We start from the raw sequence: 27,782 nt of genomic DNA on the forward strand, positions 1-27,782 counted from the left end.
TTGTGACAACACATACTTTAAAATGAAATGTCTTACTTCGGTATAAAATGTACACTTTAAAATGAAAGTGCGGAACAGTTTACGATGTAAATTTCCTCTTTTTTTAAAAAAAGAGCTGAGCTTGTAAATCAAAGGTTATGCTCACAATTTTGCTATAAATAAGTAGCCTGATGGTTAGCGAGTCTATAGCATTTCTACATGTCTACGTAGCAGGTGTGTCAAAGGTATGCTGTGTACATTGTTATTAACCTGCTTATTATTTTTTTGTGCTTTCTTTGCTCAGTTGTGTAGCCCAATTTTAAGATAATTTAAATATAAGACTTCATTGATTCCCAAGGGAAATGCATTTGTAGTTTGTATACATTAACATAAATAAATAAAGTTGAGATTAAAAGTACAAGATAGATATCTAGTTGTTGTACCAAGAAATCGTTGTACTTGTAAACAAGTAACTAATTCAAGTTAAGGGAAAACCAACCAAAGTGAAGAAAGTGGAAAAACAGTCAAAGTTAAATGAGTTAAGTTAAATGAAAAAAGTCAAATAAAAAAGGGAAAATTTCTCTTGAGGAAACTGAATATTGATCAGAATGACACGAGAAATCAGTAAAATACCTGAGATACCTGAACAAATGTTATTTCACAGAATAACTGGATAAACATTATTTATGATAATACCTAAGATTCTGGGCGTGGCTACAAAACAGTTAATCTAATAATTACTAATTTTTACATATAGGATGTAAGTTTTTGAGGATTGACTGAAGACTTGTAATTTTGGACTATATGGGCTTTGCTGCATCTCAAAATGTATTTTAGCAATGTGTGCTTATCCATGGAGCTCTAGATTGCAATGATTTTTAGACAGAGTAGGAAAGAAAAACTAACTTTAGGAGGAGGACTTTGCATTTGTGATGAAGACTGCAGAACACGTTTATTATCACTACATGACTGGCTGTAATTACAGTGTGTAGAGATTACAGACTGAGTCTGAGGACAGGAATGTGACTGCAGGGGTGCATGACATTAGTCTCAGGACAGGGCTGGAGGGTAGGTTAGGGTTGTGTGTGTGTGTGTGTGTGTGTGTGTGTGTGTGTGTGGGTGCGCAGGGGAGTGTTGAGGCAGTCACAAACAGCCTGTAGAAGGGCCCCTAGCGCCAGACATTAGTACTGGCCTGGCTGATCACTCCTACTATCGGATCCACATCTCGAACAGCGCAGTGTTGTCGAGCCTCAAACACGGTCAGGCGTATATGGACAGGCGGCCGTAGCACCGGGATCCTCCTCTATCTCTACCCGTGCGCAAAACGGACTACGCATACGAGTCATTTCGGCACATATCCGAGCTCCCTCTTCTCTCTGCGTTCCGGTGCCTCCGCTGCAGGGCCTCTTCTTCAGTTTACAGAGGAAAAGTGGGTGTTTGCTGCTCTCACTGGTGTTTCGGCAGCGGCGGCGGCGGCGGCGAGCGCAGCGAAGTGTCCTCGATGGCTGGCTGGAAGGACGGCTCGGTGCAGGAGAAGTATCGGCTGGTCGTGGTCGGAGGCGGCGGTGTCGGGAAATCAGCCCTGACCATCCAGTTTATTCAGGTCAGTAGCGGTAGAAAGCCTCCCTTGAATTTAGCCTTGCTTTGATTTGCTTATCTGAAAGCACGGCCAAAGAAAAAAAAAAAAAAAAAAAAAAAAAAAAGGACGGGGGAGGCCAGACATGGGAACCCCGTAAATATACCGGGGTCTGATTTCTTCATTACTTTGCAGAGGCCTGCAACTATTCACCGAGGGAGGTTTTAGGACGAGGTGGGGGGAATTAAACGAAGGAAGACTGCTGTCACTTTAACGCGACGATTTCCGAGAGGACCACTTCCACTTTGCAGTTCATAGCCGCTAGTCAGAAGAGAAAGGAAAGTGGGTCTGCGGAGCTCTTGAGTTGTCCTCTTTTACAAAGTCTGCAAAGTAAGGTGGCGGATTTAGAGTTCACGCTAAGTCGTTACAACTCTAAGACTGCTGTGGCCTACCGAGCCAGGCAACTAAAGTGAGAATGTGAACGCTACAGAAGAGAGAGAGAGAGAAAGAGAAAGAGAGAGTACAGTTGCATCACATTACTCTCTTAGAATAACATTAAACCACCTCAGAGGAAACACACTTTTTAATGTGAGTGCTATCAAACTCTATGGAAATATGTGCACCAGCCAGAGAAAATCCGTTAGGACTGAGTGACTAGAATAAGCAGCAGCAGCAGCAGCAGCAGCACAAAATGTCCATTGAAAAGATGATTAACGTTTGTGTTCAGATTTCCCCAAGACAAGCTGCTGTTTAACCCCATTCCAAGAACTCCCAGCAACCGCAGGCAAACAATATAACTTCCATCAGTTTTGTTGCAGCCTATACAGGAAAACTCATTTGGTGTCACATCGGAGAACAAAAAAAAAGGTGAACAGTTTCCCTCCCTCTATGCCTGGTTGCATTCCAGCACACTGCAGACACAGCCTGCCTCCCTCTGACCTTCCAGGCTTTCATCGTTTAGGACCCCTTTCTGTAAAAGCCCACACACACACACGAACACACACCGTATGAAAGAGATGACAAACTTTGCCCTTTGCCTTGCGTGTCCCCTCCCCACGTCTCGTGTCCGTGTGTTAGCGATGCTGGCTTTCCAGGAGACCAGACTGCAGGCAGCTGCATGTCTCCACACTGTCGGACAATAGTGGGGCTGACACACGCTTTCAGAGTGGGGGTGAAAGGCTCGCGAGCGTGTCGAGTCGGGGGAGAGTCGTGTCTAATGAGGGTTCAAAAAGCTCATTAACCGCATACCAAGGAAAGAGGGATCAGATAGCTGTGGCACATATTTTTTATTTTTTTTTGCCATAAGTGACCTGAAGTGAGGCCGCAATTAAATGTGAATGCGAAACACACAACTCAGATATTTCATATAAGGTTTTCTCATTTGGAGTGTGAAGTCACCACACGTAGTTGCTTAAATATGTAAAAGATCGTATCTTTATGTAGCACAACAGACCGGTTTGCAGAGATTGTTTTATCGATGCACTGAGATGGATTTACATGCTAACAGAGATCGAGCAATAAAGCTTCCACTAAGTTGTCTGTAGAAGTCTCCTGCCAGGATAATTGACAACCATAGCATTGACCAACTCATTCAAGAGCTAATTCTTGAATTGCCTGAAGCGCATTATTTTAGCTGACTGCTTTATCAAACATTGTTCTCATGCTATAGATTCAGTTTGGACAGTGTCAGTGTATACTGTTACTGCTTTCAGCACTGAGCTGGGCTCTTGCCGTGTACATTTTGTATTCAGCAACGCCCGCAGTTAATTTCCTCTCGTGTTTTTTTTCTCACCGCCGCCCAGCATATCTGGTGCCATGAAAGTGAGAAAGGTTCAGATGCTGTTATCAGGAGGAGGAGAGCCGGCTTCAGAAATCTCTAGAAGTCTCCTGCCAAGGGGGAAAAGACCTAACAGCTGGTTGTGAAGTCGAGGCTTTCCCCAAAAGTATGCCGAGTGTTTGGAGGTTGTTAGGTTGGGGGTGCGGGGGGTCTGAGTCAGCCTGGGTGGGTTAATGGTCATGGACCATGTGGAATTTGGCCCTATGGCAAAGGAAGTCCCTCTACTGCTGCTCTTAGGACCTCCTAGCTTTGCATGGAAAAACATGACCTGCTTCCTGAATCACTGGAACTATGCGTGTGCGCTAGTGATATTCTTGACACAGTGTTAGGTTGTGTTTAGCCAAAAATATAATGAACTTCATGAAAGTATTGCTATTATAACACATTTAAGATGTAGGCCAGCCCTCATGTAAACACGTATCTAAATAAAACAGTGTGACAAGAAGTGTGTCTCCACAGCTGAAACACCTTTCTCTGGTTAGTTTCCTGGTTAGCGGCTATTGCTAACCAGGAAACTCTCTTACAGTACTTTTTTTTTAGTGTAACAACTCTATTTTGTTGTATTTCTTCCGAAGACAGTTTAACATTATAGCAAGAAATGTTATTTATTGTTGTTTGCAAAGCCAGTGATTGGACAATTAATCATCATTTCATATCCTGTCATCGTGTAGGTGTGTAGTATGTATTTTAAATAAAAAGTTAAGCCATTTGAGGTCGTATTACCCCGACTGAACATGTGAAATTATGAATGAGCCTTTTTGCGGCATCACCTTTTATTAATTTTGTGACTACTGGCATGTGATTGTGAGTGTGTTAGTGTGACTGTTGCCTGTTGTCATACTACGGTTCCCATTTTAAGAAGGCCATTTCAGTGTTGTTGTTTTTTTTCAAATACTGAAGCCGATATTATATCTGAGTTTTGATAACGGGGCAAAAACAAAGCCTTGACGTGAATCGGGAAATATGTGACCAAATATACCAACACGACTGAGAACTGCCTTATGTCAATCCTCAATTCCGTAGGCACATTTCATTTGTGCCCAGTCCTCGTCTCAGTGTGTCTGAGTCAAAAAGGCAGACGTTTTTCAGGTGTCAGAAGACAAAAGATTTATGTTGCCAGCAATAACGGAGTGGCAGGTCGCTGAAGTCCACTCCGATGCCAAGCAGTTGACTCAAGTTGAAATAGCGCTGGGATGACATAACATTGAGTCATCTGACAAATGTTGTAGAACACAGTGTGTTGTTTAATGTGACGTCTGTGAGGGAGGAAGCATCCCAAGTAGGGGAAAACATGACTCACTTTGGCTGTACGAAGCCTGCATGTCGGGTGGTGTGTGTGTGAGTGTGTGACTGTAAGTTTGTGTTTTGTCCAAGAAATAATAATAATGATAATAACTGCGTCTAAAAAAACTGATTCATTTTCTCAGTGTAACCGAAGGAGTTGTCGGTATGCTCTGAGATGAGATGTTGGGATGGGGGTGGTGGTGGTGGTGGGATTGCTGGCTGAAAAGCATGGCGTTGCTTGCTCACATGCTTGCTAATATTAGTGCGGTGATTGCCCTCGGCGGCGCAGATTCATGCACGAGAGCGAACCATCCTGACTGATCAAGTCCTGACAGATTAGTTGAGGATCTTCTGAGTCCTCAGTTGGATTTACAACCAAAGCACACCAGTGATCTCTCTCTCCCTCCCTCTCTATCTCCGTCTCTCTCACTTTCTCTCATGTACGCCCACTTTTACGCATATCTCACATATTTTCTAGCGTGGCTTTGACTGTTTAGGTATGAGGTCAGTGAGCAGAAACGCTGCCAAAAGTAGCAGGTTAGAAGAATAAACGTGGACCGTGAGGCCAACCCTCCTTGGGCGTGTGGAGGCAGGGTTTGGCAATGGTAGCGTTTGAGTAAAATGTAGAGGTGGGCGTTTCATGTGGATTTGTCAGAAACGGCCACAGGTAGTCAGGCAGCATGTTTGCAGCAATGCTTCTACGAATGTTTGGGATTTTGTTGTATGTATCGGTGCGCACGGAATAGGCCCACTTCATTCTCTGACGCTCAGTGATATGTCACATGCCTTACTGATGAGTACAAATAAATACATTTCTATTCTCATTGATGTTTCTTGGTCTCTTTTAAAGAAGCTGTAATGTCTTTCATTTGTAAAGTAAGACTGAACCACATGAAAGTAAACTTCTGCTTAGTGGAGGGTGTGACAGTGTGTGTGTACCTGTGGGTAGAGGTGATGAGAGTACACTGTTTGTTTAGCTCTACAGAAAGGTCACCTGTTGATTTCTCACAGAGCAGAGCTGCAATGAGAGCAAAGAAGCCCTGCAGTGGTTTTTACGACAGACTTTTTTTTTTTTTTGTTAACTTTTTTAATTATCCTGTTCAGATGTTCCAGGACACAATTCCCATTGAGCCACAGATTTTGTATATGGTCACCCTTCCTGAAACAGAAAATTCTCCTTCTTGGAGTACTGGAGAGTTATCACTCTTGTGTTCAGTTCTACTCTCACATCCGTACCTGTTTCATGTTAGTGTGCTCCGGTAAGAATTTAGCAGGGATATTTAACTTGCATGCACGAAGCACAGACACACAAAAACGCAGATTTTGTGCCTTATCCTCCCTCTCTCTCTCACATTTAACTCCTGTGGTGCTATAGTGGTTGCAGTCCACAAATCCTTTGTGAGATATTTGATCCAAGTGCCACCTGTAGATTTGCACTTCTACAGGATTTGTTTTTAGGTTTGAGTGGTCCAGATTTTAGGCTCGTAAAACTGTTTAATAAATCTATAGTCTATTTACAGTACCCCGTTGCTATATATATAGAATTGTTTGTCCCTCATACTCAATGACAAGGCTCAGATAACCTGCATTGACCAGTCAATATCGACCGCAAATGCAACATTATCCTGTTTCCCTGTGTAACTCTGCTTTTTTTTTCTTCTTTTTTTTTTTTAGAAATTAAATCAACAGCTGACCTTAATATTTTGTATGTACATTTTGCTCTTTGTCACCATGTAAATATACAAGGCATGTCTTCTTCGCATGTCTGACCGCGGTCAAACTCTAACCAGATATAACCTGTCATACGTGTGTTTCTAAAAACAGTTTCGTGTGACCAGTCAGGTGTGAAGCAGTCAGCAGGCCTTGTGGTGGTAGAGCGTACATAACTCTACACATGCTTATTTATCTTCAACTGTGATGAGCTTTCAAGTGTGTGAAGGTTGGTAGTTTATAGCAACACATAGTTTATTTATTCATTCGTACAGTTAAGCACTGTGAGAAGTTCAACCAGAGGCTGACATCAGAGCGGTTAATGCACTGCAGCTTGTTACATGTTATGTGTCGTTGGCTGCTGGACGTGAGGAGTACCTGCAGAGTTTATCGATGGTGGCAGGGCGTGAAGCAGCGGCGGCCCTGGCTGCGATGAATATTGCAACAGAATCCTGTTGCTGAGGTAATTTACTTAAGTCTGGCAGAATGCCTTGAAACACACCATTGGAATGTTCATGCAAAAGGGAGTTTAGGATCCGCAAAGACACTCCCACCCATCTGGGAACTCTCAAGAGACGAGCAGGTCGCTCCCTTCGCTCCAAGCTAATAACAATCTAATGACTATCCAGGGAGGAAGCTCACTCTTAATCAGCAGTGGCAAATCAGCCTTATTACAGCTGGAATATTCTACATATTTGTGGTTAAATCTGTTCTGATTGCATACTTTTTACAAGTGTTTTGTAGTCATTATGATAGAACTGAAGATCCACCGTTAATTAGCGCAGATGTACACAATTCCATAGTTCACTACTCTGTCACGTCTGGTCCCTGTGTGACTTTCAGTGGCCTTTACCTGTTTACACACACTGACGCTGAAGCTGAAGCTGGCTTGGGTTCGTGTGGACACGTTTGTCCACGCACACAGTTACACACGCGCATAATTTGCAACGAGCGGTGTCCATTGTTCCATCACCTGAACAATGGACAACGTCGCTCACCTTCCTCTGTCAGCGTGCTTCCTCGTTTTGCATGCTTCTTCTATATTGGCTGTCATATGCGTTTGTTAGAGATGAGTTCTACGTCAAATCACTGTTTACACAGTCGTTTCCTTGTTCAGTGAAAGAAGAACTTTATCTCGGGGGTTGAACATATAATGCCCTCGGTAATTCAAGAGAAATGCAAGTAATAGTCAGCATTCATCCAGTCACAACCTGACTCATTTGTTGCCTTGAATGGAACAGTAATGAAATGAATCGGTGAGAAAACCGTTACTGTAGCACCGAGGGTAAACTATTGCTGTAAGGCGTATATCAAATGGGTATGTCATCTTAGTGTGATGAGACAGAAAAAAAACTGCAAGTTGTTTGGTGTCAGTGATCAGATGCTCTATGAGCCAGTTCCTATTTATCTGTTTTTTACATCTTCTTCTGTGAAGTAGAGTTATCTTGAGGCAAAGGTGTGATCCAGAATGTTCCCTAGCAGACCTCCAGATTTGAAATCATTTTTGACCGTCTGTCTCTCGTCAATAAAAGAACAAGAACAAACTGTGTGCACAGTGGATGCAGAAGGTATATATGTGTTGTCTCTTAGTGCGTTATAAAGCCATATAATTATTTGAAACCTGTATATATTCCCACTACTACCGTAATGTTAAAAGTGAACAAAGTATTTGTTCACTTACTTTTTGGTTCATGCAGAATCTTCCATGAGAAAAAAGAGCGGTGATACAGTGAGAAATACTCAGTAAATATGATAAACTCCTTAGTAAATTCCTACTAAGGCAGAACTCATCTTGACTGATCAAGATAACAGGAAGCGGTGACTAAATCGAATAAGTGGCGGTCATGTCGAATGACACATGGCACGATTATACAGATCCTAAAGTCTGATGGGGCATCTGCAGTGGCGGATAAAGAAAAGAAAGATTAACAGCGTGTATACTTGTACTTCTAAGATGGCACCGTGTACAAAAAGTACAATGTTTAAAGTTCTGAAAAGTGACCTTGAATGTCATGCCAGTCATATTTATGATATTGTTTATTTTTGTGATGATCTGATAAGCTTCCAAACTTAAACAGAATTCGTTTTATTTTAAGGCTTCATGATGGCATTTTGGCATTTGGCAACTACAGTTCTTCTAATGAACGAAAACTAATGCATGTACTCAAATGACAAAACTCATTGTGTTGTCAGGATCTCTAGGCCGGTCCTGCAGCCCGTGCTGTAAGAGCTTATTTTGAAGGTGTTTTTGATAAGTGTGCCTCAGTAGGATGGAAACATGTACAAACAGCAATGCGCCCGAGTGATTTGATTTTGAAACCAGTCAAAGTTGTCAGTTGTGTCCACCCCCATGGGCTTGTTTTTAAGTGATCTTTGCCACAAAGCAGGCTGTGACAGGAGGCGCTTTCTGCTGCTGTCTCAGATTTCACCTTAAAGCCACATTTCCTTTATGTACATTTATGTTGTTTGCATAGAAAACACTGGTGGGTTTGACTGAAGAAAACCTGCAGGCACCTTTATGCCAACAAAAAGCTTTTGTGAGTGGATGTTTGTCCTCTACAATTGTGTTTCTGTATTCAATATATCATTTTTATTTAACCGGCCTCCTGGCACTTGTAGCTATTGTAGGCATTAGCATTCATACATTTATGAATTCATTATTTATTCATTATTTAATTGAAACTTTATTTTTTTTCCAGGATGCATGCTGTTGTGCAGCATATATGTGGTAGTAATTAGTTTTTTTGTGAGTGAAGATCATAAAGACATTGAATATTGATACTCTTCTTTAAGTTTATTTTACCAATGAAAAGATTATTTGATCTACAAAAATGAACACTGTGTTTATGTTAATTGAAGAAAATGAATGAGTATTTTGCTGTTTTCTCCAAACAACCTTCTCGTTTAGTCACGTGTCAATACATATGCACGTGTGTTTAAATGTTACATATCTTTTGAGGTTATTTGGACCCTCTGTTGACTTCCTGATTGGTCTGTTGACCACTAACCAGAGGGCTTCCCGACTTCCTATGTTACTGTTTCTAGGTAAGACAAATAATCACAATGCGAGGTCCATTAGATAGATAGATAGATAGATAGATAGATGCTTTATTAATCCCAAACTGTGAAATTTCACCGTTGCAGCAGCAATGTACAGGCACTCGACACCATACATAAAATATAACAAAAATCTAAAACCAACAATAAAAACCGTAGAAAAACATTGAAAAGTCGTAGACCTTGTTAGCACTGAAACTCGTAACTGCGATTTTTCAGAAATGTGAAAAGCTTACAGTTGGAAGGTAGGAGGAAATAACCAAATGTAAACTGAAAAGTGGTTTAAAGACTTGTTTTTACAGTGTCTGCCAGCGCTGGTCTGCCTTGCCGCCACGCTATCTCTAGATTCTATTATTGCGAGTTCTCAGTATTTTTCTATGGGCATGGCTGTTGTTTATCCAGCCTAGCAGTAACAGTAAGATGGGAAGTTGTCGAAGTGACAAAGAGTGGGAACCTTCTGGTTGGTGGTCAGCAGACATATCAAAAGGCCAACAAAGGGTCAATTGAATCCATTTGTTGTTCAAAACAAAATTTTGCACAAAGCCACTAATGAATGATTATGTGCATTTTCAACGTGTTGCATTTCCATGTGACTGGGGCAAACGAAATGATCTAAAAAAAAAAAATAGTACGCACCTGCGATATACCCTGGTTGTTTTCTGGTCACTGCCTCTCACATAGTCAGACAGACAGCGAGGGCAGCGGGTTCCTCCGTGTTGTTTTTGGCTATTGTTTCGTATTCACACTTCTGTCTGTTTCAGAATAACTGGTCACAGTATCGGGTCTCGCATCTCAGAGTCATATAACAACAGCTCTTTCTATGGGAGTCTGACATGTTGGCTGCTTATTTTAGCAACCCACTCCCACCATCTTCTAATATCTAGCATTCGAAATGTTTGTACACCTTTTTTTTTTAATATGTGTATATTTACAAAACATACTGTTGAGTTTGTGGGTTATATATATAATATCTGTTGTTGATTTACTGTTATCAAGACCTTTGCCTTCTGACAAGGAGATATTCTTCATGCATCTTTACCAACAGAGCACTATGAATGTTGTTTTTATATGTCTGTGTTTGTTGCTGATGCCGGGCCCTGAATTGCCTGCCAGGCAGCTGGTGGACATTTGGCACGTCTCGTGCAGACAGTGTCCAGAAGCCTGTGGGGCACCTGCTGTCCATCAGGGGGAGGTGAGGCATGGAATGAGACAGCCCCTCAACAGGTGACATTATAGCACTACTCACTGTCCAAATGTGCTGAGGACAATGGCCAAGTTTGGCTTATGTCCCCAACAAATGAGCTTCTGAGTGTCTCTCCCATTGATAGAATACCAGATCACGACCAGGAAGAGTGGTCTGTAAGCATCAGGTGCATGTGTAGATACACTACGGGGTATTTGAGTTTGACTGAGTCAGTGACGCAGCTGTTGGGTGACACAGATCTAACGCACAGAGCAACTGTATGAGACTCTGTCCACAGCTCCAGTTGGTGTCAGCTAACCCAATGTAGAATTTTAAATTGGCACACGCCAGTGAACACCAAGTCAACAGCTGCCTAAAGACTGTTTGGTATGCCTATCCAAAACATTCACAGCCAGGCCCCTGTATATGTTAATCAATGCACGTGGAGCCCAGGCCCTGGCATGCACAAAAGATATTTCCCTTGTAAACAAAATGATGGCAGTAATAGTTGCTGAATTTGAAGTTATGAGGTGTGACTCTGAATGTGCTAGGCCACCAACAAACCTCCAGAACAGCTTCACTGCACCTTGGCACAGATTGTACTCTGCTGTCTCTGATCTCTGAGGAGTTACCAACATCCTTCCCTTAAAGGATATTCTTTTGGTGGTTTTTTTTTTCATGTCACCACAAAGCGACCCAGCAAAATTATGCTTTTTAACCGTTGGTGTCAAATGAATAGATTATGTGCCAACCTGGGAATATGCAACTGTTTTCTATATTATTTGTTGTTTACGCCACCTGGCATTTTGTTCTCAGGATATCTGCCCTCTTACTAATACAGTTCTTATCATGACATGTATGATCATTGATTACGACCTGGTGGTGATGGTGACAAGATAGGCAGGGAGGAACCATCAGGGGGAGAAGATGGTGTCCATTAGGACTTATTTATGAGAAGCTGCCTGCTAAAGTAATAACATTTCTGCTGCCTGTGTTGCGGGACTGCCGGCTTAAAAGCACACAGCAGTAATACTGCTGTGTCTGACATGATGCCAGTGAGTGGCCCCATTTCCTTTGACATATCACCCCATGCTAAGAAGAATTATAGTCTGCAGCAGAGTACGCCAGTGCAGAAATACACACTCAGCACTGGTACTGGAGGAGAGAAAGGGAGAAGATGAATTCATTCCTGCGCAAGCTGTACAGTGTTTCTGTACAGTGTTTCTGGAAGAGAAATGATCATTTTAAAGCAGGCCGTAGTTGGAAACGTTTGTTGTGTTGTAATTTGTCAGTTACGGGCCATTGTGTTTAGTTAGAAACAATTGGGCTCTTAATCGGTGAGCAAACTCTGTGGATTCACTGGCTGCTCTTTATTTTCAGGGGAGATCAGTCATATGGTTTCCCTGAAAACCATAGACTGTGCGCCACACTCTGTTGAATGACTTTGTTTGGGTTCTTGAAAGACACACAGTAGTTTCTCTGTCCTACTGCAGTACTGGTGTCCTGAGTCGTCACAGTACAGCTTTGTTGATGAGAGTGTGTGCTACGCTACTTCGACACAAAGACAACTGAAGGATTGAAGAATTGAATAAAGCCCAGTGTGAACCAAAAACATATGCGTATGTGTGACACGATGGGCTACAGCAAGGCTCGGGAGTCTCAGTGTATCGCAGCATAACACACAAGGTATGTGTTATACATTAGCATATCAATGTGCTTTCTGGGTCAGCTCTTTGTATAGTACTGTATCTGGTTTATATTATAATCCCCTAACTATATGAAGTCCACATCTACATTACTTCCAGTTCTGTCAGCACCTTTCTTCCTTCTACCCTCATATAACTGCATCGATTCCACTCAGTTTTGTGCATTTTGAAACGGCATCACATGGTCCTATTTTCCCACCTCCACAAAAGAAGGCATTGATGAAGATTCACCAGAGCAAAAGGCAGTCAGGGGAACTCACGATGTCTTTTTAAGAGAGTGACTCTTTTCCGTATAAGTCTTAATTTTCCGTTCCTTCCAGCAAAACAACAAAGAGACACGGAGGAAACTGCATCAATAACCCATCAATGTCTGCACACCAGGCGGGCATAACGCAGCGAAGGGCATCATTAGTGATGCCACATGATCGGCTAGACCGTCTCCGTTTTGTTCTGTTTAATCAGTTTGTGAGATTCTAAAGTATTTACGCAGGTCTTCACTTATAATTCAACAAAATGTACGTATGAAGTTGAGATCAGGGTACAGTCTGTAGTGTGACCACTATAAAGCAAATAGGCAGCTTTGAGCCCAGTGATCTGGTGGAAAAAGGCATTTAAATGGCACCTCTTTGATTCTGTGCCTTTGAGCGGGTTCAAAAGCGTTCGGAGTCCAGCACGCATTGATATTTAGGGGGGTGATTGAAGTCTTAATGCCAGAGAGGTTAGAGGAGAGCAGGGGGTTGACTGGAGCAGGAGCTGGCCTACTTGGTGGGGACATTTATCCTGTGCTTTATTCTCTGCATGAGTGCTATCCCCAACTCTACAGCCCTGAGCGCGAGCTGTGCCATTCATCAGCATACTGTCCTTGTTTTCATCATAATTCACTAGTATAGTTGTAACAAAGCCAAATACCACTCATTGCAGCTTGATTAATGGCAAGGTTAAAGAATATGTCCCAAAAGATTTTTTACTAAAACGACATTTTACTTTAACGGCTCAACCACAAGGATCAGTTAAAGTGGCTATTTGTCTAAAGGTAGACATCTAGTTGGGCAAGCAGCCCAAGCAGTGAACATGAAATAGGCGTAAATAAATGAGGAATACACCAGAAACTGCGTGCATGTAAAGCTGTTGGAAGTGTAGTAGGTCAAACCCAGGAGGAGTTCTGCAAAATGTTAATTTATGGTGACATTAACAAGCTAAAACGATTAGTCAGTCAAGTAGATTGTTGACATTTATTAATCATCTAAGTCATTTTTCAAGCAAAAATGTCAAGCCTGTCTTATTCTAGCTTCTTAAAAGAGAGGATTTGCTGGTTATCTTTGTTGTGTATGATGCGGCCACCATTGTGGCTTCTGGGTGCATGTATTAGTATGTTAGTTCCAACTTTAACATTTTTTGGACAAATTAGTTGTTGCTGTCGCTTTCAAACAGCAGTCTGAATTTGTTATTTCCTCTCAGTTTGTTTAATCATCTGACCATTGGAGTCCTATTGTATTCATTGCTTGTATGATCTCAGCAATTAAGAGCCAGTATTGTAAATAATCACCGTAAAGGGGGAGATGTGGAAACATGAGACCATGGAATTTTAATGAAATTCACGAGTTGTTGTTATGGAAGATGAAGAACAACCCTTGGTGACACAAAGTGCGCGGGTACCAAGTTGAAGTAATCTCAACTTTGAGGCAACGTGTTTGAGGTGACGACCATCGGGAGCAAATGATACAGTTCACTGACATGAAACGCAAACACAGAGTTCCCCAAATGTTAACAGCAAGGAAACACGGTCCACAACTTTGGTTCCCACCACCAGATTCACCACGCCGATGAGGGCAAGTAGAGCTAGTCCTTTGTGATCCGTAACGTACAAGTCTGATCTCAAAAACTGTACTAGGCCTACTTGTGACCTATAATAAAAGCTTGCCACTGTTGAAGCATAGGCTAGCTCTGTTCATACAAAAACAATGTTTTTATCCTTGCTTTAATCTTCCTGTGATATAATGTGTACTGTACAACATGGTTACGTTGACAACCAGAGCACCGAATGTCCACTAGTGACCAAGAGGTCATTAGTTTCCAAGGTAATAGAATGCATGTAATCTCATTAGATGACAACATCTTTGACCACATGTTCTTATAGCTGGCCGTCATTTATGCTGCTTATTAAAAATAGAATTATCCTTTGCCTTCAGAGTGGCAGGATCTCACTTTACAGTAAGGTCATAGTACTGAATGGATGTGAGCGTTACGCCAAGGGTTTGCCTGGTCGGGCAGAGTTTCACTGCTCTGCTGGCATTTAAGGACAAGCCAGTGATTAAAGAAAAAGGCTATTGATCTGTTGCGCATTAGGAGGAAGAGGGCTTGCAGGAGTGATGTGCATGGCTTCATTTAATTCGGCATCAAGCCAAAGTTTGGTGGTGTACACAGACAGCATTCTCTAACTGTAAACATTGAATGTTCAGCTTCACGGTAGAGGTATAGAAATAAAATCTTTTCATTCTCAAGCAGTTCTCTGTAGCAGTGCGCACTGTCTTAAAGCTTTCCCAGCTCCAACAGAATGCTCCCCAGTGGCACTTCAAGGCAGTGGACGCATTGTGTGCTTTCTTTCTCTCCATGTGTATTAGGTATTGAATAAGTGACCTTTTTGGTTTGCATGAGCTCATGGGAAAAGTGGGTGTTTCCACAGGAAGTTAAGGCCTTTCCCTCCCCCTCTTTTTCTTTTGCTCTCCCTCTCCATGCAGCCTACGGCCTCTCTCCCCCTCAAACCCTTAAATCTGTCTTATTATTTCTCCTATTTTTTACTTTAAGTGCTTTTAGGTACAAAACACTGCACCTGTATTACAGATAACACACTGATCAACTCACTGTGTGGAACTCTGTGAAGCACGAGAAGAAAGGCGATAATGCTGGAAAGGCAGCGCAAAGATGCAAAGGAATTGGGCTTCACTTCCATGTGTTTGACATTAAACCCTGATGGTGTCTATTTGATTATAGACAGCTGCTCATAGTCCAGCCCCAGAGGTCCAACAAAGGTTAAACTGGTGTGGGTTTAGGAACAGGAAGTGTTGCACAGACCAGATTTCTCTTTTCTTAGATCACTGCCACGTGCTACGCTGTTTTGATATATAGAGCTTAGGAAATCAAGCTAGAGTAGACACAGATTACAGTAGATTTAGGTTTGACTGAGATGTCATGCGAGTAACTAATTTGAAACTGTATGAATATCAATTAACCTTTGAAAGATTTCCTTGAATATTTATTCTATTAAGCATTTCAGTGCATTTCTAAGAATGTACATTTTATCCGTTTGTGATGTGCTATCACAAACAGATCTGTCACGTTCTGTTGCCGTCTAGCTTAGGGTGCGACTTGGCAGGCTCCAGTCTGTCTGGCACGGAGTTTGTGTCCTTAATTGAAATTGCTACACTTGGCTCTTGTCCACTGAACAAGAAGTCTTACAAACGGCATGTTTCACCTGTAACCTGAAGGCCACCACCACCCCCTTTGTGTGATGGACCCTCCTGTCCCGTGACTTGGTCGTGATGTCTCGGTCTACGTAGCACTTTGTATCTGCTCTCTCAGCAGAACTAAGAGTTCCAGTGTGGTGAAGTAAGCTGAACCACTCAGTTTGAGAGAATAATAGCTTATCCTGACCTTATCGCTGCCTTTTCTGGGCCAGCCATCTTTAATATATTTGGCACGTGTCCTGCAATATGAAAAAGTAGACAATAGCATCGGACCTGAGAATGTGCATGCACCACCACCTTCAGCTCATTTTGGAAAATGCGTGAATTCAGGCTCAGCTCCAGGTTCTCCATCCAGAGCTACTTTCTAATTTTTTTTTCACGTGTGTGTGTGGAAAACAAGTGAGTTTGAGTGGCATTTCAGGGGTTGTTGAGAAGTCAGCCACCTTGCAGCTGAAGATGCTGGTGCTGAAATGTGTGCTCAGAGGCATAAAATAGTGAAACTGCTTGTTACGTGTGTGATACTCCAAATGTACAGCATGTATCAGTTTTAGCGGTGGAAATTTTTGCAGTAGGCTCCGAGGTGTTGGTGCGAGAAGTGAGGAGGTAGGGGAATATTATAAATCTGCCGATGCTGACAGGATTTTTCCTAGAATAACACAGTTTAATGGTATTCAGACGACATTTTTCTTTAATTAAAGAACAACCACGGCTGATGATTTTTAAGTCGAGGTCTGTGAATTTTCATCGGGCGTTGGGCCATATGCAGAAGGCAATTAACTCCCGGCCGCGTTGATGACTATTTGATTTAGCTCAGCGTTTCCTCTTATTATGACAGTCTAGTAGGCAGCCGCACCATTTACCCATGTCGGTGTCGCTACAGTGTGTGTGTAGCAAAGAAGGTTGTTTTTTCTAATCATGTAAATCTCAGTTTTTGTTGGTGGTGAATCACTGGTTTTGTTTTCTGTGTAGATAACAACGGTATATTGGTTAACAGTCGAAGAGGCGGCACTAACCATACAAGTGGGATAACTGTCAGAGATGGAAAAGGATCTATATTTAGGGTTAGTAAAGCTGTTTGCGTGGAGAGGAAGTGGGTGCATAGTGCAAGCATGATGTTGATTACACGCCTACGCATATCACCCATTCTTGCTTTCCTTGAGGCTGGCAACCAGCAGTTGTAACAACGAGGATCCATTGCTTAGTGTCTTGACTTGTAATGAAGCGGAAACCTGAACTTGTGCTCTTGTATTCGGTTCGTATGTTAAATAGTGAGATGGTTTCCTGCAGACAAATACACCTACTCACTAGTTTGATATCATGCTGAACCCTTTTCATCTTAAAATGCACGACCGACGTCTTTTCATTCAGGTGTTTTGCAACACATTCTTACGGGGGTGTTGTTTTATTTCTCTGAAAGGATTTGTTAAGCCATGGTGGTTTCAGCAACAATACAAAAAAAAAAAGTCCTTGAGTCATTATATTTGCTGGTTTTCTGGTTTACTTTTTGTTTTCCTTTCTTTGGATAATAAACTAAGCAATCGATCTGAACTAAGCAAGCAGAAGCTAGAAATAATTATTAGTTGCAGCCCCACATTTTTAACTTGACGTTCTCTCACGAGCATCTTGGACATACAACTGCTCAGCACAAAAAGCTGCACTGCAGCTGAGACTCATCCAAGGAAACATTAAAGGCCAGCCCTATATTGCTAAGGCTTGTCTTTAATGTTTCCCTGGTCTAAGCTTAGTGCTAAGTGTGTGTTTATATATAAGGCAGGGATGTATAGAATTCTGGAGGCGGGGACTTAGTGACGGGTCTGGACTTTGGTAGGCGAACATGTCATCTGTGACATCACCACCAACCGAAGGCTCGGCCAGGCCCTCTGCCTGCTCCAGAGGTGGAGTTTCCTTCCTGCAGAGCTGACCAGGGCTGAGTGCGGCCTGACCCACCTTGCCATCAACATCTAAATTGTATTGCGACTTGGTCTTGCAGGCTTTTGGGTCGTTCTCCTCATTGTTTAATTTTGCTCTTTTGTTCTTGTAACAATCGCCTTGTGCAGTGTTTATGTACCTTCTACATCGTTAAATTAGCTTTAACCTGACTTTGACTGCAGCTGTGTGTAGGCAAAATCCAAAGATGTTAATAATCCTGGTTTTACAGCTCTCTAATTCACACACCCACATGGTGGTCATGTCAGCACTGGCCTAATGATTGCCTAAGTGGAGCTTGTGTTTGTTTTTTGAAGCATCATTCCTAGGCCCATGCAAAGTAGTTATATAAGTTGTTCAAGTAGGCTCTGTTTAAATAGTAATTTACATTTCTGGTGTAAATGCCTCAGTTGCTTGCACTGCAGTTAGGCACTTTTTCTGAGAGGACATTAAGAATCATGTTTTTGATCTCACCAGAGCGTTGGCTCGCTCTTCAAGTCAGCAGTCCAATGTTTTCATAGAAACGTGTCTCAAAATGTGCGTGCCTCCCGGGTATGTACCTGTGATTCAGTATTACAGATAACACACTGACTGTCACACATGTTTGAGCTGAATATATGTTGGATGTGTGCTGATATTTTTAATAGTTATGTCCATTTTTGGTATCAAACATTGAATGAAATTACTAGATATCGGAGTCAACTGACAAAAAGCATTTTTTTACGATCAGTTATTTTAAATGTCTGGTTTCAGCTTCTCAAAAACAAGAACATTTCCTCAATTAAACTATAAATATCTTATCAAAGAGTGTGATTATCTTGCAAAGCATTCAGTTCAAACGTTGGTTTGTTTTTAGTACTTGGCATATTCTGTTTAGTAGTGAAAAGGGCGATGAACACTTGCAAAGACTTTAGTTACACTGGGGAAAATGAATTAATTCTAATGTAACGGTCCTGCATTAAATCCACCTTCATGATTGTTATAATATTTAGTTTATGTATAATTCAACTGTGTGATCATTTTGGAGGCTGTGCTTTGTGGTGCTGTTAATCTGTATTGAATTAAATAACAGAAACACTAGAAACATTAGTGTTTCTGTTATTTAGCCTAGTCCAAGACTTAAATGGGGTTGTCAAAATAATAGAAACATCCGTCAGTACCATTTAATTATACTACATCTCACAGGCTCCAAAATGAAACACAGTTGAATCAACAGCTCTTTCAGTTATTTTAAACTAGTGCTGAATACTATAACCTTCATGTAGCTAAGACTCAGTGCAGGACTGTTATATGAGAATGCATTTCACTAGTGTACCTAATGAACTGTCAAATGTTTAGTCCCAACTTGTGGGTGCCACTGCTCCCCCAAACCCTGGAGTGGCTCTGCTCGACTTCAGCAGATTTATTTTGTTTTAGGTGCCTGTTACATCTGATGAAGTCATGGGCTCCGGTGTAAGGATTTATAGGTCATATTACTGGATATGACTCAGACTGGTTTATGTCACACAGTTATTGGTAGCCCTCCTGAGTCATGTTGCACTCCCTCACCCAGCACATCACTCTGTTGCTGCCCAGCTGAAACCCAGCCAGGCTGGGCTACAGCCCTGTTCGTGCTGGCTCTGGTGCTGCTGGCACTGCAAAACAGTCTCATCTATCACGGGAAACGGCTATGAGACAATCAGCAGCTACGCCACCAGTGCATGCGGGGAGGAATAGCCAGAGGAGTGCAGTGCTCTTTGCGTCTGCCCGAGTTTGACAGAATAGGAATAAGAGTTTGACTGTGGGCCGAGGTCATGTGCTGAAGCTACAGCTGGCAGAGTGGTAGTGAATGTGGGAGGGACGAGAAACACAAGCAGCTTTCTCTCTCTCTCCGTCTGTGTCTCTGTGTCTCTGTTGCGTCGTCGTCTGAAGGTGCACTGGCAGCGCAGTGAAGCACGTTCTGGGATGCACAGTAATACTGATGAATTATTGAACAGTGGTGGATGGATGTGACACAGGCCGGCAGACTTGCATGCTGCACAGCGACAGTGGAGTGTGAGGGGAGAGATTACCTGCATCTCGTGCAACAACAGAGAGCTGCAGGTGGGAAGAACGTGCACAGAATATTTAAGGGACAAGAAATTAGAAATATAATTAATTAGAAATTGAACCCTCCTGTGCATTGCCATACTGTAAAGATTAATTAATACTTTTTTCAGTTCTGATTCCATAAATAGGTTTGTGTGGCTCAAGGTACAGCATAGTAGAGCTGCACTGATTCATTTTGATAGTGTTTAATTGTTCAGTTATTATTTCAGCTGACAACTCACATTCCAGAGACCAAACCGCTAACCCTGTGGTTCTGATAACTCAGGTCATGAATATGTGTCAGTCGGGCTCTTATCACAATTAAGGAAGTGATTCAGTTGCTTCTTTATTGGTCGGCATCAGCTGTCAGCGTTTTACTCAAGGATGTGACATTCAGTATTCGGAGTGCGAGCTCTTCTTTTGTCTCCACCACAGCAAACAAGCAGTGCAGCACCTGCATCACACACATTTCCACGTGCAGGATACGCAGGCTGGTAGCGGTGGAGGTTTAACGTGGCTCCTTATCAGAATGACAGGGAGATTTGTCTAGATTTTATGTTCTTGTGATCGCTCGTGTCTTAGGGTGTTGGTTTGACATTCCTCGAGCACTCCCCTCAGCTGTCACCACTTAACTAGTCCCCGAGGAGGGCGAGAACTACAAAACATGGGAAAAATGTAAAAAATGCATGACTCCTCCTCCTCCTCCTCCTCTTCCCGTGTTCCCCCGGCCCCACCCTTCCAGTTTAGGTTACTAAGAGACCAGACACTGGCCTGAGAATGGAAGATTCAAAGCCTTCAGGAGTGAGTGGCGGTTGTAACTGAGGAAACGTCTTGTAAATGTGCTGTTGGCATAAAAACCGGCCTAAGCGGCAGTCGTTGTGTGAGGTAATATTTACTTCACATTTTGTGCCGTGTCTGCAGGCGGTGTGTTTACCTGCCGTCTGCAGTGTGGTAGTAAAGGCAGAGGTCAGTGAGGCTACCTGTGCTGTTTTCACCTAAAACACAAGAACCGAGCGGCTGTTTGTTGTCGTGCCGGCTGATCAGTCTTTCTGTAAACTAAACTAAATATATATACTCAAAAGGTGGGTTTTTTAAATCCTCTGTTGGTGGTCGTGCTGCACACAGTGCATAAAGGAAATGGAAGATGCTCTCACAGTTTAAAAGAAATGAATGGTGGATTGTGGTGAACACCTCAGAAAAACAACAACAACCAAAAAAACCATTTTGTTGTCCAACTGCAGACATTGCTTCATTTCCTGTCAGAACAGCAAAGCGGAGTAGGTTGGTTTCTTGTGAACCTGCTTCAAAGAATAATCTTTCCCTGTTATTTGTAACAGTGTCACAGCTCTATAATGAAGGCCACAGTTTCAGAACACAGGAATTCACAGTTTCTGCATTTCATTCATTTACAAAGACTAAGTTGACAGAAAGTATTTACAGACTATTTTCTTTTGTCCTGTTCTTTCTCTCTTACAGTCCTACTTTGTCACCGACTATGACCCCACTATTGAAGACTCCTATACCAAGCAGTGTGTCATTGACGAAAGGGCGGCTCGGCTCGACAGTAAGTGCACTTTGCTGAACAAACACAACCAGAGTAAATATACACACACATAAACGCACACACATGGGCCATTTGTCTGTTTTTGTTGCACTTGGGGAACTGACTTTGCTGCAAGTTGCTTTGTGCGTGTTTGTGTGTTTGCCTCAACGCACGTGTTCTTGCCATCTAGTCCTCGACACGGCTGGACAGGAAGAGTTTGGAGCCATGAGAGAACAATACATGAGGACAGGGGAGGGCTTCCTGCTCGTCTTCTCAGTCACTGACAGAGGAAGGCAAGTGACAGTTTTCATCATGTGCAAAGAAAAAACACACACAGCCGCACACTCCCTTGTTCTCCGCCTTGCTCTAAGTTTGCGGGTCTGTGTTTACTGTTCTCTCCTCTGACTCTACTAAAACCAGAAAGTTTACGCTCATACTCTCACTTGTTGCTGCCTGTACTTCCTGACTTTGCTTTTGTTCTTGTTGTCATTTTCTTTTGTTCTCAGCACTTCCTCCCTCATCCTGTTCTCTTAAATTCACCTACTCATGTACCTTAGCTGCACACCTAACGGTGTGGGCTGGTACAAAGATATCTTATGATGAATGAAACACTTTAGGGCTATATTTTGGAGCTTTTAAACCATGCACAGCTTTTTTTTTTCTCTTTCATTTCAGTTATGTATGTACTAGCAACATGTATGTATGTATGCACTAACAACACTATCAGGAACAAACAGTCCTGTAGCCTCTTAAATCCTGCTGACTCTCTGGTCGTGTGTGTATTTAAACATGAAATGCAAGATATTGTGAATATTTCCACTTAATTTAAACGTCTCAGGCCACGGGTAGAATTCAAAGCAAAAGCCGAGCTCAGCTTATTGACACCTGTGGTAACCATTGTAACAGTACGCCTGGTTTAATTCGGCTGCACGGCGTATTCAATGCAACAGATGTGCAAGCGTTTATGCCAATGTCGGCCGAACGCAGCTAGCTTCAGTCAGGTAAAGTCACCGATAGATAAAATACATTGTGTATTCCAGTGTATACCTCGTGCTTATTTAGGTTATCTTAATCCCAGAAATGGCACCAGTATCAGTAGATAATAGTAAAGGCGTATGCCACGTGACTTAAATGTCTACGGTTGAACTCCTGTCTGTAGCTCCTCTAATTCTATCAAATAAAGTCAAAATACCAAAAAATAAAGCGAAACAGGGTTTGATTTGTAGTAAATTGGTGCTTAAGTCACCTTTGAAACTTTTCCCCTTGTAGTCGGTCACTACCCAGCCTCCCTGTCGTCGCGTCCCTGCCCAGCAGAGCTGCTTTCCCTTGTCCCCACCCACAACCCCCTCCCAGTGTTTATGTTGTAAACAGTCTTTCCTTCCTCCATTTATATTAGTCGAGTCTTTCCAGATTTACTATGTGCTCACCAAGCTGTCTGAGGGCCCAGGGCAGGAATGCCGTCATGGGTTTGTGGCAGCGTTCTACCTCTTTTCCAAAATGTGCATTCACATGCATTGTAGTGGGATGGCAGGCGGGTCCGTGAACTGACTAGAGTCTCAGATAAAAACACGTTTTATGTTTCTGACTTTTTCCTTCCCTGACATGTTCAACCTTTCAGTCTGATCCACAGATTCCCAACGTCGGGGTGATAGTTCTGCGTGTGTGGGTGTTGAAGGGTGGCTGGGAGGTCATTAGCTGCTGTATATTGCTCCGTGGTCTGATGCACTCACATTTTTAGTTGGACGTATGCATCCACACATAAGAAAAGGTTGTATTTGTTCAGAAAACCCCTCATAACGCCGTGTATTATGCCTTACAGCTTCGAAGAAATATACAAATTCCAAAGACAAATTCTTCGAGTCAAAGACAGAGATGAATTCCCGATGATCCTTGTAGGAAACAAAGCAGACCTGGAACTACAGAGACAAGTAAGTCCAACAGACTGCAGAGATCTGAACCTCGCTGTCTGACAAAACGCGCTTTGCTTTGCTCATCTAAAGAGATAATATCAAGCTGTTTGGAGGATTCACATTTGCATACTTGAAAGTGGAAGCATTGCAGCTGCAGCTAGCTGCTAAGATACAACAGGATGTGAGTGAAAGAATAAAAGAGAGGCTGTAAGAACTGTGGTGTCGGGAGGGGAGGATGGATTGAAATGGGGAGTGTGATGAAATGATGAATTTTCTGCCTGTTGGTGTGCAGTCAGTCATCACTTCCTCCAGTGAAGCCACATCACCCCCTAATGGTGAGCAAGAGTCTTGCAGGTGTATATAACTGATTTCTGTCAGTAGGTTTTATCCAGAGATTAGCTTTTAATAGCATTTCAAGCATAGAGTGGCACAAAGTTATGCTGGTTTATTACCTAATATTCTCCATTCATCCCTGAAAATCCAGATGCTAGAGACATTACATTATACATTGTCAGGATAATTTGCTGCACATGACATAAATGCCCAGATGGTGGCTCAGTAATTTTCACTGATCTGCCCATGCTAATAATATAACCTTATACAGCAATATCACTAAACCATTGTATTAAAGAGTTGGTCAGCATGTTACACCCTTCTTATCCTTTGATGCTATATGTAGTGTTGCTATGGACTTGGTACACTTTTGCATTATTTTGTCCTAGATTACATGCACAGCTTAGTCACAAAGAGGACGAAGGCACATTTCAGCGGTGTCCCTAATGCATTCTACTGTATATACTGAACTAATTAAATTGCTTCAGTTCTCGTGTGGATGGACAATATTCTTTCACAGTGCACTAAATAAGGAAGAACAAAGGAACTGCACAGAGTTGGAAAATGGAGAGGACATTTTAGGCACATTTGGACAGAAAATGGTGAAATAAAATGAAACGGTGTTGGATTTTTTTTGTTGCTGTAAACGTAAGTATTTAAAATTGTGCAAAAGCCATGAAAAGGAGAGGGAGAGCCTGTTTGTGTTATCTAATACATACTGCGTATATACGTGCAGATAACACTCATTAGTGCTGCTGTTTTACAGCTTCCCCTTGTACATAAACAGTGATCAGCCACAACATTAAAACCACTGACAGGAGAAGTAAATATCATTGACCATCTTGTGACAATACAATGTTCTGCTGGGAAACGTTTGGACCTGGCATTCATGTGGATGTTACTTAGACATGTACCACCCACCTAGACCAGACCAGTCACCCCCACCCCATAGCAATGACACTCCTTGATGGCAGCAGCCATCCCCAGCAGGATGCAGCCTGACGCAGGCACACACACAAAAATGGTTTAGTAACAACTCAAAAAACACGAAGAACAGCACAAGGTGTTGACCTGACCTCCAAATTCAAATACTCCAAATCCACAGAGGCCCCTCCCCTCAACCCATGGGACCCAAAGGCCCCCACTAACAACATTCTGTTGCCAGATACCACAGGACACCCTCAGAAGGCCCATGTCCATTCTCTGATGAGTCACAACTGTTTTGGATGCACAAGGAAGACCTACACAATATTAGGAAGGTGGTCATAATGTTGTGTCTGATCGGTGTATGGTTGTATTTATGATTTTGGTTGTTGTTATTTGTTCCAGCCAGGATCATTAGGTAACCAACTAGACATTTAAAACCTGTGTTTGGACGAAGGGATGAAAAAAGTCGTAAAGGGTATTCTGTGAATACGGAACATACACGCAGTCAGGAGAAGTTCAGTGTCTAGACAGTGTATTCTCTACCTACCGGACAATGATCCCAGGGTTTCCTATATATAAGCTTTTGTGCGGGAAATGCTCGAGCTCGGTTTACATTCAAGGTTCAGCTCATCATTATTCTCTTTTCCTCTTTTTCTTCAGGTAACCCAGGAGGAAGGCCAGCAGTTGGCCAGACAGTTAAAGGTCACATATATGGAGGCATCTGCCAAAATCCGAATGAACGTAGATCAGGCTTTCCACGAGCTGGTTAGAGTAATCAGGTAGGTGATTTATAAAGCCATCTTTTACATATTGTCCTCATGTGGGACTTTCTCATACAGCTGTGGCTATAAAAGTAACAGTTTTTATGATAAGTGTTAACAATGCAGAGTACAGCTGTGGTTGTTACATGTTACACTTGTTGCTGTGAAAGTAAATGTCTGTGCACGACTTTAGGTGCAAGTTGCTTCCCATGGTCACAATGCTTCTCAGCCCTACATGTCCTGCATGGACCTTAGCTGCATGCCGTCGCCAGTTTCTCTTAACTTTTACTGTCAGTTAGCCAACAGGAGCATGAAAACACTGTAAATAATAGTAATAATGTTAATTGTCATGACTGAATAAGCAACAAGGAACTTTTGGATTAAAAAAAAAAATCTATATCAAGAGTTTAATGCTCAAAAAATATCAGCTGATCTGAATAATCAAAGTGTGTTCGCTAAATTCTGTCAGAAATCTTTTACAAAATGTGACTGAAAATTTTTGTGGTCTATTCTCTTTAATAATAATAATAATAATAATAATGAAGATATCTTTTTTCAGCATACCCCCTCCTACTATAGTCAGTGTTTGCATTGCTGCTTGTTAGGCTCATGAGCAAAGCTGAGACATCTTACCTCTATTTATTGACAAGCCTAAACTCTATCCCACCACCTTGCTACAGTAGGTTCTCCCGCACCATTCAGGGTCAGAATCCAGTTCATAAGCTGCTCTGTCTTTGTCTCCAGCTGCTGTTCTTACAGGTCAATGATATTTGCATTATTCATCAGGTCGTATTCCAATTGATCAGAATATAAGAACAGCACGTTGGGAGAGAGAGGAAAAGAAAACAAAAAGACGAAAATATGGTTTCCAAGAAATCTGAACTGCGTTAGGTGAAAAAAAATGTCACAGATTTGTCTATTTAGCATTAATGAATACAAAGGGCCGTGACGGCAGATGTATAAAAACAAAAGAAACCGCAAAAGCACACAGAGTCCTGATAGCTGTGCTCTCCTCCGACTCCCAGGAAATTCCAGGAACAGGAATGTCCACCGTCGCCAGAACCTACAAGAAAAGAGAAAGACAAAAGCGGCTGCCATTGTGTGATCGTCTGAGTCGGCCTTATCACTGTAACTCATGCAGCTACTCGACCACCCCACCCACTCTGCCTGACATCACATCCTCAGTGGATGACTGACCGCTGCCTTCTCCACGTGCATGACTTCAGACAGCCTTTTCTGAGATACTCTGACCAGGAACTGCTGTCCCCAGGACATCGCTATGGACAACTGACAATGCCAAATTTTAACACCACTCTACCTTCAGCCGTTATCTAATTCACACGAGAGAGTCCCAACACTAAACATTGCCTTCTAAATCAGCCTGACAAATTAATGTTTTGTACTCTGAAGGACTTCTCTTGCCTTGTAGTGACATTTGTACTTGCTACCGAGATTGAATGAAAACTATATATCCAGAATGTTAATGACTTTCGTTAGTTGTCTGACCAGAGCAGAGAGATTATCTTATGAAGCTTTGTGTATGTTGTGCCATATCCACCTTTACTCCCATGTGCTAATCTGCTACTGTACATATGTGACATTTGTTGTGATTTTCAAAGTGTATTTCTAATGACCTATTAAATCACCACAGTACAGTGTGTGAGGTTGAGTTTGGTTTTACATATATGAAATTGATTCTATAAGTATGTATATAAATATAATGCCTAGACAGACCTTAAAGCTATTATGATAGAAGTTTCTGGCATTCTGCAGTGGATTCTTCTCTTTCTGTGGGTCCTGCTTTTCATTTCGATTGCCAAATATGGAGCGTCTGCTGTATTTCATTTGGTAAAGTCTTATAGATTCAGTGATTCTTCTCTTTAAAGTACCCAAAAATAGCAAAGTTGTTTGAATTCTTTCCTCAAAGGTGGCGGTTCAGTCGACATTGGACACAACACTTTTTTTTGTTCAGATTTTCAAGAAGCAGTAGAGACAACGTTATTGGTAACATATTGTGTAGCTTTGAAAACTAACATGATTTCTGATTGAAACACTGAAAACTGTATGCTCTGTATTCAGCTTTTTTAAAAAAACAATGATATCACTGCAAATCAAGAAGCTCTCAGAATTCAGTTCAGATCATTCCTATGTAATGCATCATTTCTGTCAAACATTTAGCCTATGATCTAGATAACTGTTAACACCATTCCAGTAACACAGTGGCAATGTATTTGTTTTATGTCCTTGAATTATTCCGTATTATCCTCCCTCCCCCCCAATGGTCTGCCAATTGGAAAACCACGACAGATGGACGCATGGAGATGCACATTGTAAGACGGCCCGTTTCCAATGGGACATGAACTCACCGGACCTGCCACCTGTGGAGCAATCATCACCACAGACACAAAATAATGTTCTGCCTTCCTCTTCCCTCTTCTGTACTTCTGTTCAGGCTTTCAAATGAAGTACTGCAGTTTGTTTTTCATACCATCATCTTGTGATATAAACAAGAAAAATCA

General features: G+C 42.1%; 1 protein-coding gene across 1 annotated transcript; it reads left to right on the plus strand.

Moving 5' to 3' along the window:
* Positions 1–813: 813 nt before the first annotated feature.
* rras2 (RAS related 2) lies at positions 814–27,782 on the plus strand. Its single transcript, XM_084540807.1, has 6 exons — positions 814–1,582; positions 21,266–21,353; positions 21,523–21,625; positions 23,152–23,260; positions 25,163–25,281; positions 26,289–27,782. Exons 1-6 carry the CDS (start codon positions 1,481–1,483, stop codon positions 26,374–26,376), a joined length of 609 nt encoding a protein of 202 aa, XP_084396933.1. The 5' UTR covers positions 814–1,480; the 3' UTR covers positions 26,377–27,782.

The sequence above is a fragment of the Chelon labrosus genome, assembly GCF_963514085.1.
Source record: "Chelon labrosus genome assembly, chromosome: 3".
Taxonomy (NCBI): Eukaryota; Metazoa; Chordata; class Actinopteri; order Mugiliformes; family Mugilidae; genus Chelon; species Chelon labrosus.